The sequence below is a fragment of the Schistocerca americana genome, chromosome 4 (genome assembly GCF_021461395.2).
Source record: "Schistocerca americana isolate TAMUIC-IGC-003095 chromosome 4, iqSchAmer2.1, whole genome shotgun sequence".
In the NCBI taxonomy this organism is placed as follows: domain Eukaryota; kingdom Metazoa; phylum Arthropoda; class Insecta; order Orthoptera; family Acrididae; genus Schistocerca; species Schistocerca americana.
In genome coordinates, this window is record NC_060122.1 from 487807381 (window position 1) to 487826417 (window position 19037).

At 43.9% G+C, this 19037-nt stretch overlaps 1 protein-coding gene across 1 annotated transcript in view; it reads left to right on the plus strand.

Moving 5' to 3' along the window:
• The first annotated feature begins 3862 nt into the window (after positions 1 to 3862).
• Positions 3863 to 19037, plus strand: part of LOC124612866 (E3 ubiquitin-protein ligase LRSAM1-like) — a 185757-nt gene continuing 170582 nt past the window's right edge. Inside the window, exons 1-3 of the mRNA XM_047141297.1 lie at positions 3863 to 3968; positions 4061 to 4143; positions 4247 to 4360. Of these exons, the coding sequence (XP_046997253.1) occupies positions 4072 to 4143; positions 4247 to 4360 (186 nt within the window). The 5' untranslated portion in view covers positions 3863 to 3968; positions 4061 to 4071. The remainder of the gene's footprint in view (positions 3969 to 4060; positions 4144 to 4246; positions 4361 to 19037) is intronic.

The window sequence follows — 19037 nt, forward strand, 5'->3', positions numbered from 1 at the left end:
GCACCATGTTTGACATTAGAAAACACAGAATAATCAAAGTTTATGTTTTCACTAAGTTAAACCGAGAGTCCATTGTCATTGCTATCAGTATACATTATGATGGTGCTTTAGGAATGGTGTGTAGTGCCATACTGATCGGTAAAAGGCCTCAGAATCTTACAGAATAGCAACTTCAGTTAAGGGGCTCCGGAAAGGCTCAAAATCATGAAAAGTTCAATTTTTACTTTTTTGCGTTTTCTGAATCTGCAGACTATTACCTTTTAATAGATATATAATTTATTCAATTCTGAAGACTACAACTATTTTTAAATTTTTTTTGAAATGTGTTCTACATGGGCGTGACCCACTGTGGCGCTGTTAAACTGCTGTCAAATGGTGTTATTATTAACGTCCGTGTTCATCAGGTACATTTTAGTGATGTGAGATAAAGTATGTGTTGTGGCTAACCTGTGATGGTTCAATATATATCGCTGGTGTGATTGTCGATTGTTTCATGTTTATTTACTCTGTCGTTATCTCGAAAATATTCATAATTAATTCTGTTTCTTGAGTCTCTGTTTTGTTGAAGTATAATAATGAGTAAAAGTAAAGTTATTAGAAATCCTCTGAAGGCTTTTAAGAAAAGGAGAAATGTTGGAAAGCCAAAGGTATGTGTTATTACTGTAAACAATAAAGACGATAACCAAGTGAGTGAACCTAACCTCTCAAGTACACCTGCCCATAGCAGTCAAAGTGGGAAAGAAAATACTTCACAGAAGAAGCTTGGTTCAATGAGTGAAAACTATGAATGTTTTATGGGCGAATCGGATGTGAATGAAATATTTGATATGTCGGTTCTCAAAGGAATTTTTTCAAACTGTGTAAGATGTATTCATTGTAGTGAAGTTGTTCTGCAACTCTCCATAATAAAGCACGTAGGACTTGCTAGTGAAATACAACTGAAATGTGATAAGTGTTCGTATATGACCACCTTTTGGAACAGTGTTGCAGTATCTGCAACTGAAGAAAACGGTACCAAAATCTATGAACACAACAACGAGCGATGCTTGCTTTAGACAAGGAACGCCTTCGGGCTACAGACAGGGCTGTAAAGAGTCTAGAAATACAAGCAAGAGTAAACAGGAGGAGGAACAAGAGGAAGCTGGAGGAGGAGTTTGCAGAGGATGAAGATAATCCATCCTATGGACCTGGAATGCACTAAAAAGTTAATCCAATCTTTGTCGCTCGATTCCCAAAACTTTTATTTTCTCATACTAATTACATGTTTTCTAAGGATCTTCCAAACATATTTGTTTCAAACTTTCAGTAAATGTTACACAGTACCTTCTGCATAATTTAACACAGCCTTTTTCCAAAAAAACTGTATATTTTTGAATATATAAATAAAATATTGCAAAAAAATGTTGTGAATTTTCATTACAATTGAAAAAAAAATCATCTTTAATAACTGAACTAAAATTTTGTAAAATCCCTGTGTTAAGTTGTAGCCCATATTCCAATAAATAATCTGTAAAAAGTTCAACTTCCTACCTCAAATACTTTGTGAGGGAAGATGTAATTTATAAGCGTTATTTTAACATTACAAGTATAGGGCGTTCCGGAGCCCCTTAACGAACGATAAATGACACCACCACTGAGGCTAGCCTACCACACCGATAGATATGAACGATACAGAATAAGGCTACTGCTTCGATACTGTAACGTGGGCTGTGCACATCATATCGTTTGCTGCTTCTGTATTGTCACATGGGCATTGCGCAATAATACCCACCAGGACCAGGAAACGGACCTACAACCTTTAGCACTGCAATCTCTAGCCTTAATCATTTGGCCATGACCACCATTCACAACATGTCAAATATTTCTGCTAGGTTCAATGGAGAGGGATGCAGGCTTACTTCGTTGTAGAACGATATGGATGTAAACTATATATGCATAAAATTTGGTAAGGTTTAGACTGCCAGGCTTCACAAAATTTCTTTCCATTGTTACTTAAAAGTTGTATCCACATGTGCATTACTTATATGGTAGTGCATTTATTATACTTTGGTGTTCTGTGGGTTCTATATTTCTTATAACATCAGTCGTCAGGCACTGTTGCTAGACGTCGCCCGATAAAATCGGCGGATAGTGTGGTCACAGTGCGTCCGATCTCCTCCATCAGTTTTTGGCAAGGTCAGAGGAAATTAGGTTAGGTTAGAATTCATTCTGTGTATGATGTAGGCTAGATTTTAACCTCTTATGGTGGGTTGGATACGACGAGGTGTCCTAGCGGCTTGTACTATTAATGAGACGCCTAATGCATCTGAATGAATTTCCTGTCTCGTAAAGAACGTGTCGAGTACTATATATTTCGTCCTCAGTTATCGGAATACCATACAAGTTTTACGAATATATGAGATCACGGGAGAAAAGCTCTGTCACGTACTCGAGATAATTGAAAAACAAGTTATGAACACTCTGTTTCGCTGTATTTGTTTAAAGTTGCTCAGACGTACGTCAATTAATCATCAATGATTGTCATGTAGCATACGAGTGAAAGACAAGCATTAAGCGTAGCCATAAGATGCTCTGATAACGTACAGCACTTACTCTTACTAACAGAATCACTACCCTAGAGGCATAAAACGCCAGTATGCAGTAATAATAATTTATAGACGACTAATGAAACCTATCAAAAAAAAGATCCAGTACAGTAGCTGTAAGCATGTTATGATACGCAACCCTTTTCACTTGAACAAATTATCTTTTAGAGGTTACTACCAATGCCTAAAATTTCCAATAAAGATTTTGCTTATTTGAGGTTTCGAATAAACCTGCGGTTTCAATCCATAGATTCCGAACTGTATCCCGATTATGATACTTTCATCCTCAGAACGACACAAACTCACTCTTTCATTTACTACACTCACCAGTTCCTCACGTTCCATATTTCGTGTGTGAGATCGTCGGTCGATTTGACCGAAGAAAACCAACTGATTTGAATTTCACACTTTGTCGTCAGAAGTCTGTACGTGACCGCGCACGTAGTGACGCACTGATTTGAAAAGATCGGCCGTTTCCGGGCGATGTTGTTCGTCGGTGGAATCCACCGGTACCGGACAAACCGACAGTTTGCTAGCGAATGATTGAAGTTTTCATTATTGTATGAAATCCAAAGCTGTATTTTCGATTACAGCAATTAAACTGCTATAAGCTTCCCGTGATTGCCCGCCGAACACAGAACTTAACTCAAAAAAAGATGATTTTTGTAACGTTGCTTCCAAACTTAACAGTTCCGAAAATATTGTCGGTATTGTAGTTGGTAGTATACACTATACTGGATTCAGAAAACAGTTTTGCTTACTCTACAGAATTTGGAGAAGCATTGAGACACAGAATTTCTATGAGCTCTCCCCACCCCGCTGCCCCGTCAAAATCCTGGTTGGACTCTGCGTGATTATGAAGTTGAATCACACAGTTTTCATCTTCCTCCGCTGTCTGTTGCCGTAATATCTTCTTCTATTCTCACTCTATGGATTCAACACAAAAGGAAACGTAAATAGCACTACTACTGATAGCCAATTAACACATCTGACAGTAGCGGACAGCTGTGCCAGTGACACATAATAATAATAATAATAACAGCTCTGACCAAAGACTTGTGATCACTCTGAAATGGCCAACATAAGAACGTTCGAATGAGCAAATGTCGAGAGGAAGAAAGGAAATACGCATGAGTGTAAACATACACATCAAGAAGTTTCTATTTTGTTATGTGAAATGTTGTATTGTTGTCTTTGTGTAAATAAACATTGTGTGTGTGTGTGTGTGTGTGTGTGTGTGTGTGTGTCATCACTCCAGAGATGTTTCATGTGGTACAATTGAAGTTGTGTACATGTCGAAAGTTTTAATAGTAATGCACGATGGTAGTACCGTAAATATACTTGTCATGTGCAACGCGGAAAGGATTTGACCTAATGTAAACGGTTGGTATCAACGTAGGCGTTGTCTTATTCGGTCCGTGTTGACAAACCGAAAATTGAGATACTTGTTTAAGGTGTGAGTACTTTCAATTTAGGGCCCAGAATAATGCCACTATTTGGTAAAAAGGACGACAGAGGTATTGACTACAAATCTAGGTTGGAGCATAAACTATATTTGGTGAGTCTAGAGATTATGACAGTATAAATATATTACAATCACAGATTAAGATACTCGTCTTCTGCCCCAAATCGTATTAATTACAGTTCAAGGTATTTTACAGGCTCGTGAAAATCCGGAGCCAGTTTTCGATTTGTCCGATTGTGCGCTGAAACATGTGCCATCCGGTGTCTACACGCTCTGTAAAGTGTTCAGGAAAGAAGCGCTTTATATGCAGGTACTCGAGCGATCTTCTTTATTACATTTTTCATAACTTGTTGTTTCAAATAATAGTGACATCTACAGGAGTCAGTTTTAATATCCTTTGGCAGTCGCATTACACTTGTTGCAGGGAATTACCAGTTGTTATACAAGCAAATAATAACACCATTGATTGAAATGGTGTGATTGACATTATACAGTGAATTGCTGGCAATAAATAACGACTGGCAGAAAATCTGAAGACGAGTGAGTGAATTTGTCACTTCACATTGTCTGAAGGGTCAAAGCGATATGAATACATCCGATGTAGTGAAGACTGTGAAACAAAATTAGTTCAGATAGAGTTGCTTGTTAGCCTAACAACAATTTGTAAGCAAACGATTGCTCTTGATAATCTACATTGAATATCCCAAGAGAGTGAAAATTCCGTTGTTATTTTATGGATTCAGATTACTTAGCACATAAGCCTAAATGCATGAATATTAATTTAGGAGTGACAGTGATGGTTATATAGTATGTACGGTACTTAACTACGCACTTTGTGTGGTGTTTCCACATAGATGTTTACAAGATAATCTTTCATTATTTTAATCTGGTCAGTAAGTTCATACTGTCTGCACGTAGGTAGATTGTAATCCTCGCGTAAGTATATTAGCTCAATCACCAACTCATTTACTTAAATTCCCTACTGAATGAATAAAACTGAATCTGTAAGGCAAGAACTGCAATAGCAAAGAAAAGCAGTTCTGGTACTACAAGCTTGTTTCTGCAACCTAAGGAAAACTTATTCGTGGTAAAAGTGATATTTATAAATGACATTACATCTATTTTGTAATTTATATGCTTCAATAATTATAGAAAAAACCTCTTAGTTAGCATGGGGTATGCTGCCCTTGTATTTGATTAATCACCTTCTAGTTCATTATACTGAGAGTCATAGATAGAAAAGTTACCTACACACTGTGAGACTGGAGATTAGTATCTTAGAGTACTGGAGCTTGACAATAATCCTGGAGTGTGGACCAATCCGACATAGCACTCTATCTCCATACTAATATAAGCATAATAATCTTCCCCCCCCCCCCCCCCCCAACGGCCCTCGCCAAATAGACAATGTAAGCAACATGTGTGAAATACCTTCCGCTTTGTTGTTTGGCTATGGGCAATAATGTGCAATTGGTGAGTCACTATAGTTTAGAGCACAGAAACGTTAACACAATCCATACTGCACTAGATATGACATTAGCCCAATGCAGATCAACATTTGAACTGCAGAATCCTTTCTCCTGACGTGTAGTAAAACTTTTGTCATTCTGTGTGAAAGTTACATATTGGATACTCCTTTTACTTTTCAGTATGGTGTGAATGTAAGCACTGGAGCTGCTGAAACTATCAACTTCGTGTGTGCACCACTTCACAGTTCATGCATGAAGTCTGTGCTTGATTCGGTCACTGGAGGCCACCCAGTCTGCTAGTACAACAGCAGCCTGCCAGCTGCACTCCTTGTTAGAACTAATGACTATACAGATTAGAGTGCAAGGCTGTGCTGGCCACTTACTTTCTCTCGTGTGCTTATGCTTTTTCATGTAATAAGGTCAGAGTGTTTTTGGGTTAGAACGGGAGGCGTATCAGGTCCCCTGTAAATTTTGTTAGAATTCAGATTTCGAATTGAATGAGAAATATTAGTAAATAGAGAATATATTGAATTAAGTCTTCAGAAATGTCTCATTGAAATGCTATACTGACTTTCCTTACCTATTTTTATCCAATCTGAGTTTGTGCACATTATTTAAATATAAGATTACCCGTCCATATACATTTATCAAGAGAATTGGTATCTTATGGACAATCCTTTGGGTAAGAAATAACTTTGTCATGCCTAATGTCGTAACTAATTCTGTTACTTCCATTTTCTGAGACTACAGAATGTCATCATTTGGTAAATAATCGGTCGACAGGATTATCAGTTGCTCCGTCTTCAATGTGTTATGCACAGCGTATTGTTTGCCCAAACCCTTAAAGACAAGGTAGGGTACCTGCAACCTTCATTAATCAGTGACTTGAATATAGTATGTAGATATTCTGTCCCATTTAATATCACCAACGGATTCATGTAGAAAACGAAGTCATAAAATTTATTATCAAATCCAGATTATCAACTCTTACTGTATGCTGGATTGTTTGTCAGTAGCCTCCAAATGGCACTAGAAATTTTAATGAAATATGCTGTTTACCATTACAAGTGTTACCTCTCCTTTCAGCTGCTCCTGAAACTCTTAATCTATGTGAATTTCTTTTTTAGCACTCTCAGCTTCTGCTCATGTCACTTTTGATGTTTCTGGTCCTTTGTTTACTACAAAGGACATACCTGCTTCATTACATTTCTTGAGACCTCCAGCCTTCCCACTTCTTGACACAGCTACCTTATTCTTAAGTGTTTAGTTCACAGTTACTTTTACACAAGCATATTGATAAAGGGTCTGTAACATCCATGCCAGATTTGACCAGGAGAAGAATGGAACAGGTTTATAATTTGTTCACAGCCAGCAGCTTAACACTTTATCTTACAAAGACTTACATGACAATTCCAAAAAAATAAAAATCACATATAGTTACCACAAGGAGAGAGTATACACTGAATGAGGCTCTGTTAGGAAGTTTCTGGATGTCCATGTGGACAATAAACTGCGGTATGTACCAGTAAGTGGGTAAGTTAATTAAAACATTCAATTCTTCCTGTTTTGGATTTAGAAAATCTCTTTGGAGCATCTTCAGGGCGAGGGATTATTACATATATCAGCCTATGGTATTAGTGGTTAATAACAGGAGTGATTTTTAGAGTTATCTCCGTAGTTCACAACTGCTGCAATAGAAGTAAAAATAATTCCCATATAGAACAATGGAAAATCCAAGATGGAATAATGACAATATTATGAAAGGACAAATCACTGTTCACCATGTTGAGGAGATGTTGAGTCGCAGGCAGGCACACCAAAACTCTCTCCTCACATCCTTCGGCCCTCCCAGAACCTCTCTCTCTCTCTCTATCTCTCTCTCTCTCTCTCTCTCTCTCTCTCTCTCTCCTCTCTAACACCCCCACCAACCACCACCACCACCACTCCTATCTTCTACCTGCTTCCTAAAGTCCATAAACACAACCACCCAGGACGCTCCACTGTGGCCGGTTACCATGCCCCCACTCAGAGAATCTCTGCTCTCATAGACCAGCACCTTCAGTCTGTTACCCAAATCCTACCCTCCTATATAAAAGACACAAACCACCCAGAACACAAAAACGCTCACCTGGTTCAGATTCATCGATGACATCACCATGATCTGGATCATGGATGAGACATCCTATCCACATTCCCTCACAACCTCAACACCTTCTTTTCCATTCACTTCATCTTCTCCTCCTTGACCGAACAAGCCATCTTCCCTGATGCTGACCTCCACGTCAAAGGTGGCTACATCAGTAACTTCATAAATATCAAACCTACCAACAACCAGCGAAATCTCCACTTCGAAAGCTGCCACCAATTCTATACCAAGAAGTCCTTCCACACAGCCTAGTCACCCATGTTCGTTGCACATCAGATGATGAGCAGTCCCTTCTCCAAACATACCAAACGTCTCACTAAGGCATTCACAGACTGCAATTACCCTCCCATACTTGTACAGAAACAGATCTCCTGTGCCTTCTCTATCCAGTCACCCACCACCTCCCAGGCTACCACATCCGGCCACAAAGGTGCACTCGTCTTGCGGCTCAGTACTACCCAGGACTAGAGAAACTGAATCATGTTCTCTGCCAGGGTTTTTACTACCTCTTGCCGTGCCCTGAAATGAGGAATATCCTACCCACTATCCTTCTCACCACTGCCACAGACTTATGCCACCACCATCCACCCCTGCTCCCAACCCCTTGCCTCATGGCACATATCCCTGTAATAAACCTAGCTGCAACACCTGTCCCATACATCCGCCCACCACCACCTACTCCGGTCCATTCACAAGAATCACCTACCCCATTGAAGGTAGGGATTCCTGTGAAAGCAGTCATGTGACCTACAAGCTAAGCTGCAACCATTGTGCTACATTCTGTGTGGGTGTGACAAACCACAATCTGTCTGCGTGAATAACCTCCAACAAACTGTGCCCAAAAGACAGCTGGACAACCCAGCTGCTGAGCAAGCTGCTCAACACATTGTTTTTCACTTTGATGACTGCTTCACAGTCTACACCATCTGAATCCTCCTTACCAACACCAGCTTTCCTCAGTTGCACATGGGGGAACTCTTGCTGCAATATATTATGTTCCCCTATCACACCTGGCCTCAACCTTTGTTACCCCTGTCCTTCACCCACCTGCCCCCTTCCCTTCACCCACTCCAGCAGTACACAACATTGTATTCCACCAATACACCCACTAGTCCCCCTCTCTCCCTGCCCCTCTATTCCTCCCCTGCCCCTCTTTTCCTCCCCTGCCCCTCTTTTCCTCCCCTGCCCCTCTTTTCCTCCCCTGCCCCACTTTTCCTACCCCTCCCCCCCCCCCTGGGTCTGGGGGTTAGAATAGGCCCGAAATATCCCTGCCCATCGTAAGAGGCAACTAAAAGGAGTCTCTCACTTTTCGGACCTATAAGTTCAGGTCCCATTTTATGGTTTGACCTGCAACTTTGCAAATTCTACAGAAGTGCAGGCCATATGGGGAAGGACACCTTATGTGGTGCATGAGTTATCCATAGTGCCCTTTGATTCAGTCTCCTCAACCTCTTGTCATGGATTTGTATCTCCACCTGCAATTCAACTATTTGGGTGAGGATACTTTCTGGGGTACGTCATATTCTTTCGTCTCCTGTCCTCTTTCACCCCCATGATGATTGAATTTCTCTGCGTCCAGTATCCAGCATGGTAGCCAGTCCATTGTGGTGAGGCTGCCATGTACCCATTTGGTAATAGTCCCATGACAACACAAGGATCACACAGCTGATCCCTGAGCAGTAAACTCTCTACATATGCCAAGGAATAGATGCCTGTCTTCCTGGGGCATCAGGATTCGAGGCAGTGGCCATCTTGCCAGGTGGCCTTTGCTGTGACTGGGTGGCGTCCGTGGGGTGAGCCCCTGATCAGAGTGGGTGGCATCAGTGCGGATGACCCGCAATGAAGCGATTAAGTCATCTCTTGCTGGTGAAGATACAGTGCCAGCAGTCTCTAAGAAGGACAAGATCGAGTACAATGCTGACAGATATGACCCTAAATCATTTTCATCTCCCGCTACACCATGGGAGGAACGTAGGGCTACAGAAAGAAGAGTGTCCTATTCGCCTTGGTATTTTGTTTGTAGCAGAATGGATGGGGGCTCCCTTCTCCCTATGAAGCCTCAGTTTTTTGTTGAACATCTTGAGGGTAAGTTTGGGGAAGTGACAGCGCTGTCCAATATGAGAAACAGTGCAGTCTTGATTCAGACAGCATCCCCAGCCCAATCCTGGGTGTTACTCACTTGTGACCGGCTGTTTCCATTGCTCCCCATAAAAGCCTCAACATGGTCCAGCGGATTATTTTCCATTGTGACCTCCTCTAACAGTCTAATGACGAGCTCCGTGCCAATCTAGAATGGCGAGGTGTTCAATTCATCCGGCACGTTTACAGGGGACCCAAAGACAACAGGGTTGCTACCGGTGCCTTCATCTTGGCCTTTAAGGGTGATTCATTGCCTGAAAGGTCAAGGTGATGGTTTACCACTGTGACGGTAAACCATACCTCCCTCCCCCTATGCAGTGCTTTAAATGCTGAAAATTCGGGCACGTCCTGCCGCTGCCCTTGCAATGCCACACGTCGAGACTGCGGACGTCCACTGCATCCAGATACTCCCTGTGCACCTCCTCCCACTTGTATCAGCTGCGGAGAGCAGCATTTCCCCTGCTTGCCAGACTGCACAGTACTCCAAAAGGAGTGGAAAATCGTGGAGTACAAGACACTGTACCAGTTAACTTGAAAGATTACACTCCATTTGGTTGACTTCCACATATGCTGCAGCTACACTACCATCGCCATCACAAGAACCAGTCGTACCACACACTGTGCCATGAACAGTGGGCCCTCCGGGCCTCAAGAACACATCTGCCCCCTTGGTGGTAGGGGGAAAATCTCCTTCCGTTCCTCTCGAAGTACCTACTCTGGCAGCAAGGCCCCCCCAAACACAGGGGACATCAGTCCCCTCCCCACAGCTGGAGAAGCAACAGCTGCCTCTGGCTCCTCTCATGTGCAAGGGGTCCCTTGGGACCCTCTCTCCCAAGGTCTCCACTAATGCCACAGCGGACACTAGGATCCAAAAGCTGCTGGACGAAGAGCTTCACGGTCTTCCTCTTTGCCTGAAGCTACTTCGGTCAAGTCCTCCCAGCAAGCCGCTAAAGAGAAGCGAGAGGATAAGCAAACAAATTCTGCTAAGAAAAAGGACCCTCCGGTGGCCCCAACACCACCACTCCCTACCAGTTCTGCACCTGTGGATGAGGTGGAGATCTCAGCATCCCCTGAGGCCCTGGATATCACTGATGCCTCATCCACAATAGGAATGGATACAAATATTCAATTGGTGGCAGCAGGTGACCCTGAGGCGGAACCTGCCTCCTTGCATGCTTCGTGCCTTCCCAGCCTCACGATAACGTCATCCTCCAATGGAATTGCTGCGGTTTTTTCTATCACCTGGCTGAGCTATGGCAACTGTTAAGCTTTACACCTGCTTTCTGCATTGCAATGCGGACCCCTGCCATTTGCGGCTATAGGGGATATTACAAGAACCGTAGTAACTTTAATAGAGTGGAGTTTGTGTCTATGTCCTGAGCTCAGTGTTCAGTGAACCTGTGCCCCTTCAAACCTCTCTTGAAGCTGTGGCTGTCAGCATAAGGACAACGGAGGAAATATGTCTTCCTCCAGATGGTGCAGTACCCCTGAACGCATTGCCTGCACTGATTGATCAACTCCCTAAACCTTTCCTACTTTCGAGAAATTTTAATGCTCATAACCCCTTGTGGGGTGGCACTGTTCTTACTGGCTGAGGTGAAGGTGTCGAAACTTTCCCATCTCATCTGGACCTCTGCCTCTGAAATACTGGGGCCCCCGCACATTTCAGTGTGGCTCATGGCACTTACTCAGCCATTGATTTATCCCTCTACAGCCCAGGACTTCTCCCATCTGTCCATTGGAGAGCCCACGGATGACGTGTGTGGTAGTGACCACTTTCCCATCTTCCTGTCACTCCCCCAGCAATATTCCCTTGGACACCTACCAAGATGAGCTTTAAACAAGGCAGACTGGGACGCTTTCGCCTCTACTGTCACCATTGAATCTCTCCCTCATGGTACCATCGATGTGGTAGTTGAGCAGGTCACTAGAACAATCATTTCTGTGGCAGAAAACAAGATCCCTTGTTTATTAGGTGCCCCCACCAAAACCAGTATCTTGGTGGTCGCTGGAAATCGCTGAGGCCATTAAAGAGTGTGGGCGAGCTCTACAGTGACATAAGTGGCACCCTTTTCTAGATCACGTAGTAGTTTTTAAACGTCTCCGTGCCCACGTTTGCCAGCTTGTGAAAAGATGGAAACAGGAGTGTTGGGAGAGGTACGTCTCGACCATTAGGTGCCATACGTCACCTTCCCAAGTCTAGAAGAAGATCAGATGTCTTTTTGGATACCAGACCCCAACAGGTGCCCCTGGCATTAACATCAATGGTGTGTTATCTACCGACGCAAATGCAATTGCTGAGCTCTATGCTTGAGCCTCTGTGTCTGGGAATTATCCCCTAGCATTTCGCACCCTCAAACAGCGGATTGAAAGGAACATCACAGTGAACCCAATAATGCTCCATTTACAGAGTGGGAGATCCTCAGTGTCCTAGCACATTGCACCGACACAGCTCCTGGGCCAGATCAGATCAACAGTCAGATGATCAAACATCTCTCGTCTGACTGCAAGCGACATTTCCTTGTCATCTTCAACCGGATCTGGTGTGATAGCGTCTTTCCATCACAGTGGTGGTAGAGCACCATCATTACAGTGCTCAAACCTGGTATAAACATTATTGATGTGGATAGCTATCGGCCCACCAGCCTCACCAACGTTCTTTCTAAGCTGTTAGAACATATGGTAAGTCGCCGGTTGTGTTAGGTACTGGAGTCACGTAGCCTACTGCCTCCATGCCAGGACAGTTTCACCAGGATTGCTCTACCATTGATACTCTAGTTTCCCTAGAGTCTGCCATCCGAACAGCCTTTTCCATACGCCAACACCTAGTTCCCGTCTTTTTTTATTTACGAAAAGCTTACGACACGGCCTGGTGACGGCATATCCATGCCACATTATATGAGTGGGGTCTGCGGGGGCCACTTCAAATTTTTATCCATGTTTCCTATCACTCCATACTTTGTGTGTCCAAGTCGGTGCCTCCCATAGTTCACCCCCTATCCAGGAGAATGGGATCCCGCAGGGCTCTGTATTGAGTGTATCTCTATTTTTAGTGGCCATCAACGGTGTAACAGCAGCTGTTGGGCCATTGGTCTCGCTTTCTCTGTATGCAGACAACTTCCGCATTTTGTACTGCTCCTCCAGTACTGGCGTTGCCAAGTAGCACCTACAGGGAGCCATCCACAAGGCGAAGTCATGGGGCTCTAGCCCATGGCTTCCATCTTTCAGCCGTGAAGTCGTGTGTCGTGCACTTCTGTCGGCATCGTACCTTTCATCCATAACCAGAAACTTACCTTAATGACGTTCCACTCATGATAGTGGAGACATATTGGTTCTTAGGATTGGTTTTCGATGCCCGATTGACGTGGCTTCCTCATCTTCTTCAGCTGAAGTGGAAGTGCAGGCAGCACCTCAATGCTCTCTGCTGCCTGAGCAACACCAGCTGGGGTTCAGATCGCTCTACGCTGCTTCAGCTCTACAGAGCCCTTGTTCAATCCCACCTTGACTATGGGAGTGTTGTTTATCATTCGACGGTGCCCTCTGCAATGTGTTTACTCGACCTAGTGTACCACTGTGGTATTTGACTGGCAACAGGAGCTTTTAGGATGAGTCTGGTGACCAGTGTCCTGGTGGAGGCCAGATTCCATCCATTGAAGGTTAGGCATGCACAACTGCTCGTGAGTTATGTTGCACACATTCGTAGTGTTCCTGAGTATCGAAATTACCGTCTCCTTTTCCCATCCACAGTGGTTCATCTCGCGCAACGGAGGCCCAGGTCAGGGCTTAAGATTGTGGTTTTGTGTCCTATCTCTTCTGTCTAAAATGAAGTACTTGCCTTTACCACCTATACTCGAGGTCCAATCACATACACCTCCATGGTGCACACCTAGGCTGAAGCTTCGCCTGGACCTTCCACATGGTGCTAAGGACTTTGCTAACCCCGCAGCTCTCCACTGTCACTTCCTCTCGATTCTTGACATGTACCGGGACCGTGAAGTGGTTTACACTGACGACTCGATGGCTGATGGTCACGTTATCTTCATGGAGAACATGTTGAATAGCACTCATTGCCAGATGGCTGCAGTGTTTTCACTGCAGAGCTGGCGGCCATTTCTCATGCTCTTGAGTGCATCCTCTTATGCCCTGGCAAGTTGTTCCTCCTCTGTACTGACTCTTTCAGCAGTCTACAAGCTATCAACTACTGCTACCCCCGCCATCCTTTGGTAGCGACCATCTATGCCCTGGAACAGTCCAGTCATTTCGTGGTGTTTGTGTGGACCCCAGGCCACATTGGAATCCCAGGAAATGAACTTGCCGACGGGCTACACGGAAACCTCTTCTGGAGATCGGCATCCCTGTACATGAACTGTGATCATTATTATGCCGCAAGATCTTTCAGCTTTGGGAGACGGAATGGCATAATCTCAGTACACACGACAAACTGTGTGCCATTAAGAAGACCTCCATGAGAGACTCTGTGGTTCTCTGCCGGCTCCGCTTTGGTCATACGTGGCTAACACCTGGCTAACTCCTCTGTCGTGAGGACCCACCTTGCTGTCACTGTGGCTCACATATGACTGTTGTCCACATCTTGCTGGACTGCTGGACTGCCCACTTTTCGGCGGACTTTTAACCTTCCCTGCACCCTACCTTTGGTCTTGGGTGACAATGCCTCAACAGCAGATTTAGTTTTCCATTTTATTTATGAGGCGAGGGGGGGGGGGGAGGGGGTGGTAGTGTTCATCGTACCATCTGAGGTCGGGCATTTAACCTTCTCTCTGAGGTCGCCACCCTCCCTCCATTTTAACTCTGGCGCACTTTCTTTGCATTTATTTGTCTTGGTGGTCATCTTTTCCCTAAATGTGTTCATCTTGCCTTGTCTTTTTGGGGTGGACATTTTAATGTGTTGCAGAGTGGCTGGCTCATCCTCTTTTATTATTGTGATCAGCTAACCCAGACTAACTGCTCTGTGGTTTTAATACCTTCTTCTACTTTTCTGTGTGGTGTATGTTTTCCCCATTTTTCGTTCATTCCATTTGTTTTCTTTTTAGGTGTGGTGTTAGGTGTTTTTGTACCTGGAGCCTTGCTTGTGTCAGCAAAAAGGGACTGATGACCCTGTAGTTTGGTCCCTTTATACGCCAAACCAACCAAACAACCAACCTTCCCTGCCCCTCCCCCTTCTACATCTACATCTACATTTATACTCCACAAGCCACCCAACGGTGTGTGGCGGAGGGCACTTTACGTGCCACTGTCATTGCCTCCCTTTCCTGTTCCAGTCGCGTATGGTTCGCGGGAAGAACGACTGTCTGAAAGCCTCCGTGCGCGCTCTAATCTCTCTAATTTTACATTCGTGATCTCCTCGGGAGGTATAAGTAGGGGGAAGCAATATATTCGATACCTCATCCAGAAACGCACCCTCTCGAAACCTGGACAGCAAGCTACACCGCGATGCAGAGCGCCTCTCTTGCAGAGTCTGCCACTTGAGTTTGTTAAACATCTCCGTAAAGCTATCACGGTTACCAAATAACCCTGTGACGAAACGCGCCGCTCTTCTTTGGATCTTCTCTATCTCCTCCGTCATCCCCATCTGGTACGGATCCCACACTGATGAGCAATACTCAAGTATAGGTCAAACGAGTGTTTTGTAAGCCACCTCCTTTGTTGATGGACTACATTTTCAAAGACTCTCCCAATGAATCTCAACCTGGTACCCCGCCTTACCAACAATTAATTTTATATGATCATTCCACTTCAAATCGTTCCGCACGCATACTCCCAGATATTTTACAGAAGTAACTGCTACCAGTGTTTGTTCCGCTATCATATAATCATACAATAAAGGATCCTTCTTTCTATGTATTCGCAATACATTACACTTGTCTATGTTAAGGGTCAGTTGCCACTCCCTGCACCAAGTGCCTATCTGCTGCAGATCTTCCTGCATTTCGCTACAATTTTCTAATGCTGCAACTTCTCTGTATACTACGGCATCATCCGCGAAAAGCCGCATGGGACTTCCGACACTATCTACTAAATCATTTATATATATTGTGAAAAGCAATGGTCCCATAACACTCCCCTGCGGCACGCCAGAGGTTACTTTAACGTCTGTAGACGTCTCTCCATTGATAACAACATGCTGTGTTCTGTTTGCTAAAAACTCTTCAATCCAGCCACACAGCTGGTCTGATATTCCGTAGGCTCTTACTTTGTTTATCAGGCGACAGGCTGTATCGAACGCCTTCCGGAAGTGTTGCCTTCTGTGTTGCATGGCCACAGATTTGGATGGAGATCATCTGGGATCTGAAAGCCTCCATTGCTCGAATGGCATTCCATTGTTTGTTCTGAATGCTGTTACTGGAATTTCAGGATTGCACTGTTTTCTTACACCGATGGCACTGATCAAGTGGGATCTTCTGTGGCAGGGACACAATCTCTTGCGTGCCACATGTGGGATGTTTATTGCGGAATTGATGGCGATCTGTTGGGCCCTTTTTTATTAAACGGCTCTCCCTCACCCAAGTTTTGTTATGTACGTACTTCATGAGTGGCCTTCAGGCTATTGCTCGGTGTTTTTGCTGCCATCCCTTATCTCTACCATCCACGACTTTCTCATATGAACTTGGTGATGCTGATTCTTCTGTCAACTTCCTTTGGGTTCCTGGCCACGTAGGTATTCTGGGTAATTAGTTTGCTGATCTCTGCCTCTCCTGGTAGTAATCTACTAGCCTCTTCAGTCTTCATATTGACGATACTAGGTTGACCCACAGATTTTTAGCCTGCAGTGAGTCAGCACCCATGTATAGTTGTGAGGCTGCACTAATGGTGACAGATATTTTGTGGACAAACCCTGACTTTTGGCCTTTCATATTAAGCATGCCCTCCCACATTCGTTGTCTTGGGTGTTAGCAGACGACCCACACATGGTTATGTCTGTCCTTGGTTTTCTTCGCGAAAGTAGTTGGTACTCTCAGGTGTAATTCCTTGAATTTTTTTCTTGAATTTGAATCCCTCACTTAGCATAGGCATTGGTTATGGAGGCCTTGATTTTGCCTTCACACTGACCAGGTTCTTCCTGCCTTTTTTCCCTACATTTTGTTTGGTCTGTTGTGGTTTCCCCTTTTTTTTGTCTTAATCCCATGGTGTTGTCCCAATTGATTTGTGATAATGGTATGATATGGTACGGGGTGGGTGTCAGGAGCATTCGGTGGCAGCGGTGGTTCCCCACCATGCATAGCATTTCTGGGGCACCCCTGCTCTCCCAGTTTCCACTTGTCCCCTGCTCTTTCTTCTTCCTGCTGCCTTGACGTCCATTTTCCCTCTTTTGTTTGCACGTTATCCCTTCCCCTTGACTGGACTGTGATGTTTGTATTGGTCCATCCTTGATTTGTATAATCGTTGATAATGGACCAATGACCTCGCTGTTTGGTCGCCTCCCCCCAAGTCAACGAACCAAGCAACTAACCAATCTACTTTCCTCCTTTCCCTCCACTCTGCACTTTATGGTCCCCCACCCCCACCCCCGCCCTACCCCATCCCTGCCCCAGCCCCAGCTTCTTCCTCACCCCTGCCACCCAGTTTACTTCTCCCATCATGTGCAATTGCTCATAGTCTTTCCTCTGTGGGCAGAGACAGTCTTCTTGTCTCTGTGAGTTGTGCTTGCCCGAAACTGTATGTGTAGTCTACTGTGGAAGATGGCTTTTAGCTGAAAGCTCACATGTTTAGCAGTCTTTTTGGTTTGCCTATCTACAACACGGAGCATCTCCTCTATATGGTGAGCAGCAATCTGTCTTTTCCATCCCGTGTAGAGCATGCCTCTCTCCATGGCTCAGAATGGAGTTTTATACTGCTGTATGTACAAAAGTCTAGAGCAGGTTGCCAGTAGACATCAGGCAAGAAATTGAAAAATCTTCAGAAACAGTGTACAAGACCACATCAGTAGCCACTCTAATATTTATATGGAACAGATCTTGGCATATTATATAGACAGCAGAAAGGGGTATGTGTAAAGTATTAGGTAAAAACAGCAGCTGAATGTGTAGGGAGAAGAGCAGTGGTTTTTTCTAAGTAGCTGTTTTCATCCTAATACACACATGTAAAGCGCAGGGGTAGAGTAAAATTAGTCATAATTGTTGTTAGTACATTTCTCAGATGTAGCCAGCAGTAGTTACTTGGACCTGTTGATATATAATTTGACTTGTTCCACATTCCTGAAAACTCTCCTTCATGATGGGGTTTAAGCAACATGCTGCATGAATGAATTGGTGTATGCAGAAAAGAAGCTGCAAAAGATGTTTTGTACATCCGGTGCAACTCCCCCCCCCCCCCCCCCCCCCACACACACACACACGTGTGCACACCAGTGTGTGCAGACCCTGATCAAATCCAGACAATCTAGTTGTTGCAAATGCAGTGAAAAAGTGAGGAAGTATTAAAGTTAATGCGCAGTGTGAGGGAAATTGAAACACATGTACAAGTAATAGGTAAACACTCCAAAAATTCACTAACACAATATACATATTAAGTTTCTATGGTTTCCTTGTCTTGTGTGTGTGTGTGTGTGTGTGTGTGTGTGTGTGTGTGTGTGTGGTCATGATGTGACAGTGGAAACATGTTGTTAAGGTATGGAAATTAACATGTTGGGCATACTGAACCAGAACCTAACAGCCTTGCGTTACTATAGCAGTAAGCTGGAACAGCTGATACAGTGCATACCAGAACATTCTGTAAGTTCAAAATGTCGGCGTGTCTGCCAGTATATTAGGCCAAAAAAATTAGTGACCTAAGATTCCATAGATAAGTGCACTGTTGTAGCAACAGTCTCAGTGTTGAGTCATCAGATATAGTGTATTGAATTGTCTGACAAGATGATATTCCCCGTAAGAAATTATTTTCTGTGACCACTGGTTATTTGACAAACTAAAAGTGTAAAAAGTGATATGCAACAGAAAATTGTATTTCTGCACTAACAGTGATGTGGGAAAAGTATCATGCCATACACAAAACAAAGCATTGGGTTCCCAATACTAACATAATTAAGACTGACATGTATTCAGACAGGCAGAGCAAAGGAATTGTCAAAACTTTGAGTTTGGACTGAAAGCTACAGGTTTCATAAAACATGGTGCTTGTGTGGAAGAAATGTCACAGACCTGTGGAACTAGAGACAGTCAGGCTATAGTATGCCGCAAAATTAGTTCATTACAATCAGTAACAAAACGATCGAGGTT